The sequence below is a fragment of the Silurus meridionalis genome, chromosome 27 (assembly GCF_014805685.1).
Source record: "Silurus meridionalis isolate SWU-2019-XX chromosome 27, ASM1480568v1, whole genome shotgun sequence".
NCBI classification, from domain to species: Eukaryota; Metazoa; Chordata; class Actinopteri; order Siluriformes; family Siluridae; genus Silurus; species Silurus meridionalis.
Window position 1 is genome coordinate 12,651,106 of NC_060910.1, and position 11,140 is coordinate 12,662,245.

Sequence of the window (11,140 nt, forward strand, 5' to 3'; positions counted from 1 at the left end):
AATGGAGAGTGTGTTAGAGAAGTGAAGAAAAGAGTGCAGGCAGGGTGGAGTGGGTGGAGAAGAGTGGCAGGAGTGATTTGTGATAGAAGAGTATCTGCAAGAGTGAAGGGGGAAAGTTTATAGGACTGTGGTGAGACCTGCAATGTTGTATGGTTTAGAGATAGTGGCATTAAGTAAAAGACAGGAGGTGGAGCTGGAGGTAGCAGAGTTGAAGATGTTAAGATTTTCATTGGGAGTGACGAGGATGGACAAGATTAGAAATGAGTTTATTAGAGGGACAGCGCATGTAGGAATTTTTGGAACAAGGTGAGGGAGCGAGATTGAGATGGTTTGGTCATGTGCAGAGGAGGGACATGAGGTATATCGGTAGGAGAATGCTGTGGCAAACCCTAATGGGAGAAGCCGAAAGAAGAAGAAGAAGAAGATATTTGTAAAGAGCAATTATGTTTGAACGTCATCAGTTCAATTCAGTTCAATTCAATATTATTTGTATAGCACTTTTAATGATGGACATTGGCCCAAAGCAACTTATAATAGCTTATAAAATATGAATTAATAAGTGCCTATAAGTATAAATATGAATATTATAGTGCCGATAAGTTTAACTCTTATACATCTCTAATGAGCTCTAATGAAAAATCACGTGCTCGATAAAACATTTTGTGTATAAGGTCTGATCTTGTCTGGATTTGAAGGGGAAGTTGGGTGATTGTCTGTCATTTTATATCTGGGTAGATTTAACATTTACTGCCCCTCACTCTATTCTATAATAATTCTATAATAATAATATAAATATGTTATGTGGTCTATTATGGTTCAATATGAAAAATGATCTGTGCAAATGATATGTTGGTTTTTTTTTTAAAGAAAGCAAAACAAATGGGCCTTTTTCACCAGAATATTAAATATTATTCATGACAGAGCTACAAAACTGAATTTTGTGTTATGAGAAAAGTTCATATTGCAGAGCTTGATCAACTTATCTGCGCTACCACTGTGCGCATGCGTGGAGTGGAGGGGGCGATTTTGACGCATGTGCAGTAAAGTTTCGAAAGGCGCTATGGCCCCTGGAGGGAAAGTTCAAATCGCGAGAAATTGTTAATAATGAATTCGCGTTGTAAGTAGTTTTTGGTTTGATTATGTTAAATATCCGCCGATATGCCTCCGACTTTGGTTGACAGATGGACCGAGGAGAATAATACGGTCGCCTTAAAGTGGAAGGTATGTGTTATTAGCTCTTTCAGCTAACTGCTGTAGGGTGAATTACCTAATTATTCCTGACTCCCTCCATCAGCTCACTTCAGTGTTTATAAAAACATGAGTTCTCCACACTATTAAGTGTCTATAGTGTTTGTTAGGGAGACGTTTTGGATACAACCGTTCAAGTCAAGTCAAGAAGCCTTTATTGTCATTTCAACCATATATAGCTGACACAGTACACAGTGAAATAAAACAACGTTCCTCCAGAACCCTGATGCTACATACAACAACAATCACTGAAACAGAAAACACAGGGATAAGGACTAGTAAGTGTCCTCGCCTCATAAAGTGCATGTGTGCAACCTGGTGCAAGCAGTGCAAAAACAACACAACACAAGACAGTGCAAAGACAAAACAAGACAGTGCAAAGACAACACAAGACAGTGCAAAGACAACACAAGACAGTGCAAGACAATACAGGACAGTGCAAAGACAACACAAGACAATGCAAAGACAGTGCAAAAACAACACAATACAGTGCAAAGACAGTGCAAAGACAACACAAGACAGTGCAAAGACAACACAAGACAGTGCAAAGACAACACAAGACAGTGCAAAAACAACACAAGACAGTGCAGGACAAAACACAAAATAGCTCTGCCAGGAAACCTGTTGTGACAAGACAAAGTGGACAAAATTGAACAGTAGCCAAAATGTAAACAAAAATGTTGTGCAAAAGAGCAATATAGCATCAGTTCAGAAAAGATGTGCAAAAAAAAGCATTAAAAAAGTTTATGGTAATGCAGTGATGTAATGTGAGTGGTGCTGAAGTTATGGGTGTGCGAAGTTGACATGGAGGTGCATATTTGATAAGGAGCTCAATAATTCAATTCAATTTATTTTTATTTGTATTGTGCTTTTAACAATGAAGATTGTCTCAAAGCAGCTAATGTGGTGATGCTGTTATGTTACAGGAATATGAAAGTCACCGGCAGCTTCTTCAGGACATACGGAAACACTGTTACTCAGAGTGGCTGAAACTGCAGCAAAAAGCTCAAGGTGAGAGTGATACGTTATTTTGTTGTTTAAGAGAAAAATAACCAACTAGTTACCGATTTAGATATAGTAACTGTATTATTTGCATGTTGTCTGATTCGTGTCTTGTTTAATGCACTGTTAAAATATTGTCCACTTATTAACAATAAGCTGCAAATAAATTCACAATAATTCTAGTAACTGTTTTAGTTCTAAATACTTCAAAGAGATTTTCTCAAAATATTTAGAAACACACGTTCCTTTTGTTTATGTGCAACAAACTAGATCATTTTATGATATAAATATTTACTTTGACCAAAGAAATATCTAAATATACAGATGTTCAACTATGTTCAAGCTTTGCACACTCTCTTCTCCAAACATTCAACAAAAATACTTTGCTTTGCCTTGTGTAAAACTTGCCAAAGATGTTCTTCACTAGTTAGAGATTTCTTTGTGATACAGTTTATCCCAGAGCAGTTCAGTAGGATTTCGTTGTGGTGACTGTACAGGCCATTCCATGATAGATAACACTCCAGCGACTTTATAAATAACATTGGATGTAGGCTTTGGGTCATTGTCTTGTTGTATGGTGAAGTTGGTTCCAATGAGCCATAGTCCAGATGGAATTGAATGGTGTGGAAGTATGGAATGGTAGCCATGTTGGTTCAATTTTACTTTCACACGGAATTAGTCTCCATCCTTCCCTGCTCCAAAACAACCCCAAACCTTTCATCTCAATGTTTATCTTTGGGTGTGATGCACTCAGCTAAAATCTTCTCTCCTGTTTTTAGTCTCTTACATAAGTTCTTCTGTTAGAGCTAATATCTGTGCCCTCGTCTGTGCAAAGACGTTCTTCCAATAATGTTTGTTGCAAAGGAACACAAAAGGGTCTCCCAAAAACCATAAAAGACTAGGTTTTTCAAATATTTTGACAAGCACTGTATGATAGATAGATAGATGATAGATAGATCGATAGATAGATAGATAGATAGATAGATAGATAGATAGATAGATAGATAGATAGATAGATAGATAGATAGATATGGTTGAAACCAGATATTTACATACACTTCAGAAAAAAACACAAAAACTTTTATTTCTTTACTGTCATACATTAAATCAGAGTAAACTTTTTCTGTTTTAAATCAATAAATATTAAAATTTTTGCATTTGTTAAATGTCAGAATCGAGCAAAGGAGAATTTTTATGTATTTTTATGATCACTTTCATCAAAGTCAGAAGTATACATACACTTCCTTAGTATTTGGTGGAATTGCCCTGAAACTGTTTCACTTGGGCCAAACGTTTTGGGTATCCTTCCACAAGCTTTCTACAATAGTTTGCTGGAATTTTGGCCCACTCCTCTTGACAGAACTGGTGTAACTGGGTCAGGTTTGTAGGCCTTCTTGCTCGCACTCACCTTTTCCCACAAATTTTCTATGGGATTGAGATCAGGGCTTTGTGATGGCCCCTCCAATAACTTGACTTTGTTGTCCTTAAGCCACTTTGTAACTAATTTGGAGGTATGCTTGGGGTCATTGTCCATTTGGAAGACCCATTTGCGCCCAAGCTTTAACTTTCTGGCTGATGTCTTCAGATGTTGCTTTAATATATCCACATAATTTTCTTTTCTCACGATGCCATCTATGCATCTAAGTGCAACAGTCGCTTCTGCAGCAAAGCAGCCCCACAACATTATACTACCACCCCCATACTTAACAGTTGGGATGGTGTTCTGAGGCTTCAAAGCTTCTCCCTTTTTCCTCAAAATATATCGTTTATCATTATGGCCTAACAGTTAAATTTTTGTTTTGTCAGACACCAGGACATGTCTCCCGAAATTAGGATTTTGTTCCCTCATGTGTAGTTGCAAACTGTAGTCTGGCTTTTTAATGGTGGTTTTGAAGTAATGGCTTTCTCCTCCCAGAGTAACCTTTCATCTCATGGCGGTACAGTATTTGTTTTACTGTGGATAATGACACTGTCTTACCAGTTTCATCCAGCAACTTCACAAGATATTTAGCTGTTGTTCTGGGGTTGGCACATTTCGCAACAAAAAACGTTCCTCTCTGGGACTCCGAGAGATCCGTCTCCTTCCTGAGCGGTATGATGGTTGTACATTCCCATGTTTTTTAAACTTGCGTATTATTGTCTGAACGGAGGAACGTGGGACCTTCAGGCATTTGCAGGAAATTGCACCTAAGGATGAGCCATATTTGTGGAGGTCAACAATTCTTTTTCTGATGTCTTGGATTTCTCTTGATTTTCCCATGATGTCAAAGAAAGAGGCTCTTTGTTTGAGGTGTGCCTTTATATGCATCCACAGTTGTGCCACCAATTAACTCTAATGGAATCAATTAACCTATCAGAGGCTTCTTAAGCTTAGAATGGAATCATCTGGAGTTTTTTTTGTTGTTTAAAGGCACGATAAACTTAGTGTATGTATACTTCTGACTTTGATGAAAGTGATAATAAAAATACATAAAAATTCTCCCTCGCTCGATTCTGACATTTAACAAATGCAAAAAATGTTAACATTTATTGATTTAAAACAGAAAAAGTTTACTCTGATTTAATGTATGACAGTAAAGAAATATAAGTTTTTGTGTTTTTTTCTGAAGTGTATGTAAATATCTGGTTTCAACTGTAGATAAAAATCTGTCTGTCTGTCTGTCATGCAGATGTAATCCCAGCTCATAATTAGGTTGCCAAAACCTATTTTAAGAACAGCAGCTGCCACTCACCCCATCTACGAGGTTACACCGCTGCACACTAATAAACTAACTTTATGTAGCTTTGTTGTTTAATGTAGCACCATAGTCCTGGAGGGATGTTGTTTTGTTTAACTGTGTACTGTACTTTTTGTATATAGGAGTTATTACAATAAAGCCACCTTATTGTTAAATAGAAAAACTGGTGTATTATTATGTTCCTTTAACAGGTGTGGCCGCCCAAACAAAACACCTAAAGCTTGAAATCACCATTTCATACAACACTTTGCTGTTTTCTCTGAGTTGCGGCACACCAAAAGAGACAAAGGATTGCATCACCAATATCCTAATAAGAGGTAAATGTAAAGTCATGTATTAATTGTAGGAAAAACATTTGCAGATGGGAATTGTATGTTTATAAATACTTTGTTGTTTTACTTTTTTGTGGTTTCTAGCATTAGAGGCTGTACACAAGCAGGTTCCCAGTTATGATTTGGTTGCGTTATGGCAAGCTGTGCTGAAGACTTTTGGTGGTATGGCATATGAGCCATGGATCCACAAACTTCTCCTGATTCAGTGGGCGGTCTGGCTCTCAGAACGCAACTATGATGGAGTCCTGGATTTGCTTCTGCATGTTAATCACAAAGTATGTCATGTAAAATCTTATGGCATTACAACAGACATTGTCATTTACAGTGTTAAAAATGTTCATGTCTAATAAGGTTGTATGCACATTTAGCCATTATAACTTTTGTAATCATTTTGCTCATATATAACTTTGGAGATACCTCAGACAGTAACCTGATGGAACAGATTTATAGTTTTATTTCTAAAAAAAGACCACCAAAAATGAAGAACCACCCCAGCTGTCTTAATTTCATTTTATATATACATATATATAAAATACATTGTACACAAATCTGACCATAGAATGCATCAGAGAAACAGCTTGTGAAATAGAAAGCATTTCTAAATATATTCTTGATAGCCATAAGTACCCTATATCACCTCCCAGGGAAATCAATCTATTCAATTTCACTGAAAACAGAATGGGGAGTAAATGTATCTGCCATGATAACAGTTTGTTTGCGTTTCTTTCTATTCTATATGTGGAAAGCTGTCCTTTGATCAAAATGTTTGGTAAACATAATAGAATAACCAAAGAATGTAGCAGCATGGTGGGGTGTTTCAGGAAATTGTCATCCCTAAATTGACAAATAACCATTAAATATCCTCAGGGCATCAGTAAAGCAAATGTTTAGTGATTGAAAAATAAATTTTTTTTTTTGTTTTTTTTCATCTTTAATTTAAGATTTTGTAATAAATAAAAAAAATAAATTGCAATATTTTAACCATCTTGCTTCTTCTTCCTGATACAGAGCACATCGTCAGGGGATCTGCTTGCAGAAACCCGAAACCTCACTCTTTCTATCGAAGAAGACGACTCCCTTCTTGTTGCTTTAGCAACCAAAGACCTCCAGGAGCTTTTGCACGTGTGCACATTCATTTCTATTGGTATATTGGTGTTTACTAAGCTCTGTGCGGCCAAACTAAAAATCTAAAATGATTTAATCTGTCATATGGGTATGTAATAATGTATATGTGTTTTAGGAGTGGAGCAGATGAAGAAAGAGAAATATGTCGAGGCTTTTAGGGTTTTGCAGGAAGCTGCCACCCAGCCCTCGCCCAGAGCGCTTCTGGCTCATGTTCACGTGCTCACAGGATTTTGCTATGCCAAGCTGGTAAAAAGTCACTGCACTGCCAAATCTCCACATATTTCTCCACTCTCATCTCTAATATCCTTATAAATATACACATACACACTCAGTTGGAGGGATGTTATCTAGTTATATCGATGTGGGATTTTATGTGTTGAGTAAATGTAAGTACATAAATAGTGTCATCCCTGATACATTTTAGCAAGCATTGTTGGTTAGCTGGTTAAAGACTTGTGTTGGCTACAAATCTTTCTTGGTTACCATGGCAACTGGACACTGAATCTGTATACAGTGGTCCCCTGGAACTCACGGAATTCCGAAGTTTCCGAAAATCCGAATTCTGGACACACCCCCACAGCCCATATGGTACCTTAGTGAATTAATTTAGACATTGTCACTTTATAAACTTAATAGTGTACAGTATTTGACCAAATACATCATTTAAAATGTTCCTAACGTTCCTGAACATACGCCTGAACATACGCCGCAGATTCCCGCGAATTTTAAGATAATCCACAACTTGCTGTCGTTTGCAAATGAGAACTCGCAAATTTTCCAAGGGGTTGACTGTATTATTTTTATGACATTTTTTGCGACTTTAAAGTATTGTAATTCTGCAACTTAAAAACATTATTTCATAATTTGCTTGATATTTGTGTTTTCAGCAAAAGCCCCAGAGTGCTCTTCAATGTTACAGAAAGGCCTTGGAGGTGGACTTTAATTGCCAAAGGGCTCTTTATCAGAGTTCGCTAGTATACAAACAGCTGAGTAACACCAATGCAGAAATAGAGGCATTACATCTCCTGCACTCTGTAAGTGATCTTACTATAGACAAACTATATTCCAAACATGATTCTAGTACAAAATATATTACATGCTATAAAATATATACAATATAACAATTTTATTCATTTACTTATGTTCACAGGCTGTAATGTTGCATGCTGAGAGCAATCCATCAAATTCATCAATGCCATTGATATCTCCTGATATGCTGCTTGGTAGTGAACAAATCGAATTTATCTGTCAAATTCCATCTACTCTTTATATACTACACACACTGGGGCATAGATGTGTACTCAGTGACAGGCAAGTGCACCAACATTAAGACCATTCCATTCCTCCACAGTTCTGTGTTTTCATAAACCTGTAAAAAAAAAATGCTATTCTCAAACATGTATGTCCAACTTTTCTTTAGGACTTCGGAAGGAGCTGAATATTATCTTGATCTCTTGGCTTCTTTGCAGTCAGACTCAAAACAAGTGAGTTAACCATTTTAATTATGATTTTCTGAATATCACTCACTATATATAATGACATGCGAATCTAAAACAATGCAGATGCCTGTGGAAGATGGCTCGTCATTTCCAAGAATTCCAGCGATCTACCTTGAAGCAGCCTTTGCCCTTTTAAAAGCCAAACGCGTTTGGGATGCCCTTGCTATTTGTGATGAGGTTATTGCTAAAACTGTTGACCTCATCCCAGAGAGTTTGTTGATTTCACCACTAGTTTCCAGAGAACTCGTACCTCTTACGCTGGAAGCTGATTCTCAAGAGGAGAAACTGCAGTGTGTTCTGTGGTCTGGAGCTGCTTACTACCTTCAAGGGCAGGCTCATTTACAACTCAAAGATACAAAAGAGGCGTTGACCAATTTTACTAGGTAAAAAAAGATCTTGAAGCTGTTTAAATTGAGTGCCATTTAGTTCGATTCTTTTACTCATCATATATATTTTTTGCATATTTTCTTTGCAGAGCTATCAATCAACTGGTAAAAGTGTGCATTAAACAAAAAGGCAAGCCCAAATATTTCCTTCTTTTACAGGATGGCATAAAATTAATTATCTTCCTTTTATGAGTGGCATGTAAATAGTGATCTAGATCTTTTGATTTTTTTCTGTTGCTCCTGTGTATGTAATGAGATTCATTCTAATACAGTTGCAGTCACTTAAAAAAATATGTCCCTTGCAGTGAAAGATCCTGGGGTTGAGAAAACAGTGACATTCCTGGAAGCTCTTAAAGGAAAAGCACTTTCATTTAGAGCTGTGTGTTTTGTAGAGAGAGGCAAGTTGAAGGAGGCTTTAAGGGACTTTCAGCTCAGTCTTCAGGCGACACCAGGTAAGTTTTGTTATACGAACAAAAATACCCGTGAAATTTTGTCTCGTTATATGTTTGAAGCTTCGTTATACGAACGTCGCGCTGGGACGTTGGTTCTTTTCACACGCTTCCTAACTCCGTGACAACAGCCAAGAAATTTCATTAGATGGGGTTTTTAGTCAAAGTTTAAAAAAAATGAGATCCAAGTGAGTAGAAAACTGAAAGACTAAGTGAAGATAGTGAAAGCCTTCCCATGGCGATTCACCTCCTTCCCAGCAGTTACCCTTATCCTCCATTCCGCCTTGTCTTCCTCACACCATCTCTCCTCTAAAGAGAGACTCTCCTCTAAACAGTTTTTCTTTTAAAGATTATTATTGTTGTTACAATATACAGTAATACAACAAATATCACTTTAAAATGTATTATTTTACTGTATATTGTAATGTATTGTTTCATTTATATGAATATTTTCTGGGTCCTGGAACGCATTATCCGAATTTCCATTATTTCTAATTATGCGGAAATTCGCGTCGTTATACGTATGATTTGGTTTGAGTATATTAATCTGGATCGAATTACATTCGCAAAACGAGTTTCCACTGTACCTGTCATTCCATCAATGTGACATTCAGTTTCGTTTTATGATAAGCAGGTTATGTATGATATAATAATAATGTTTTTACATTATATTTTTGGGACCTGAACATTCCCCTAGTCTAATATAAATATGATTTTTAGTGAGTCTTCATTTTTAATCTAGCATTGAACTACTACTGAAAAGTCGTAAAGTGCTTATGAATTACATCATTACGGAATAACATTCTCAACCCCACTCAAAATTGGCTCTCATTTTACCAGGATGCATGAACACTGGAATGTGGCTGGTGGAGATCATGTGGAGGCTGGACCGCAAGCAGGAGGCAGCAGCCATGTGGAAGCAAATCCTTAACTTCACACAGTCAACACCACCAGTGTAAGCTACCGAATCCGCCGTCGGTCTTGTATGTTTTGTGTGTAACTACAAATCAAAAACCAGTCTGGTAAGGATTGTAACTGGTTCTTTGTTGATACTTTTGTGTTAGGCAACACATTACTCATTTTTTTATTTGTATTCTAGAGATCTGCCCTTGTATCTTCAAACGTGTAATGAGGATCCTACAGCCTTTGACCTGAGCAGCCTGAAGAGGAAAATCGAGGAATTTATACAGAATTGTTAATATTTCCTATTTCATTCATGCATACCTACGTGTATGTTGGACCAACATGCAGACTTATTGGATCAGAATTGAACCTCAACATGTGGAATTGATTAGAATGTATTAACTAAGAAATACATATTTTATGAGTTTATTTAACATTATTTACAGAATTGTTAATACTTTGAAATACATGCTTATGGTATTAAATTAAAAATGGTTATTTGCATCATTAGTGAACATATTAGCATATGGACATAAGAGCAGTGGTGGACAGTAACGAAGTAAATGTAATTCGTTACTGTATTTAAGTAGCTTTTTTTGCATATCTGTACTTCTGTATTTATTTCCGTACGAGTGTTTCCATTTGGGGAGACTTTTACTTCACTACATTTCAAAGTAATTATTTTTTACTCAAAAACATTTTACAAAAACAGTTACAATTGGTCAAGCCACCAATCAGGTTTGAGCGAGCCCTGTGTTTTGATTTGTTTTGATTGCCAGTTGGTGGTATTTTCTTATCACCAATATACAGTTCAGCGTCAGTTCAACAGCAAGCAGAACATTTTGAGAGGAATAAATAATGGAAGAATCTCCTGACTCGAACTTGCCACAACACCCGTGGCCTTATTTGCACAATAATGATAGATATCAATCAGTGTTTGACTCATTAATATAATACTATTAATAGATTGGTGTGCTAAGAGTACCAGAGTCTTTTCACATAAACTGTGTTGATTAAACGATTATTATCATTTTTTTAGACAAAAATGATATTAGCAACATTATAGCCATAACAAATAACATATCATAGTACTTTTGGTACTTAAGTACATTTGAGGGCATATACTTTTGTATTTTTAAGCAAGTGAAAGTTTTAAGGGAGCAATTTTACTGCAGTAATATTTTAGTGTGTATCTGTACATTAACTTCGTGATTTGTGCACTCACCACTGCATAGAGATTTTTCTGGTATCAGTTGTTCATTTCACTATTTTCAGGATGACATTTTACATTACATTATAGAAACTTATTACATTACTCATTACATTTTTACACTAACATCTGTACTTTCTACTTCTTACACTTTCAAAACAGGTTTGTTACTTTAGTTTTAGTCTATTTAATGAAATATTTTCTATTCTCACTGCGCTGTTTTCAGCCCATCAACTGATTCCCTGTCA

General features: G+C 36.4%; 1 protein-coding gene across 1 annotated transcript; it reads left to right on the forward strand.

Moving 5' to 3' along the window:
* Positions 1–1,025: 1,025 nt before the first annotated feature.
* fancg (FA complementation group G) lies at positions 1,026–10,186 on the forward strand. Its single transcript, XM_046841812.1, has 14 exons — positions 1,026–1,221; positions 2,175–2,259; positions 5,180–5,305; positions 5,405–5,595; positions 6,329–6,464; positions 6,561–6,691; positions 7,333–7,479; positions 7,596–7,756; positions 7,866–7,929; positions 8,008–8,327; positions 8,420–8,460; positions 8,636–8,782; positions 9,620–9,734; positions 9,879–10,186. The coding sequence occupies exons 1-14, from the start codon at positions 1,159–1,161 to the stop codon at positions 9,976–9,978; spliced, it is 1,827 nt and encodes a 608-aa protein (XP_046697768.1). The 5' UTR covers positions 1,026–1,158; the 3' UTR covers positions 9,979–10,186.
* The last annotated feature ends 954 nt before the right edge of the window (positions 10,187–11,140 follow it).

Excerpts from the sequence above, each read along its gene's own strand:
- fancg (XM_046841812.1), top strand. The coding sequence starts at position 1,159 with ATGCCTCCGACTTTGGTTGACAGATGGACCGAGGAGAATAATACGGTC. Across the intron at positions 6,465-6,560 it reads GTGCACATTCATTTCTATTG|GAGTGGAGCAGATGAAGAAA; the intron begins GTATATTGGTGT and ends TATGTGTTTTAG. Across the intron at positions 9,735-9,878 it reads ACACAGTCAACACCACCAGT|AGATCTGCCCTTGTATCTTC; the intron begins GTAAGCTACCGA and ends TTTGTATTCTAG.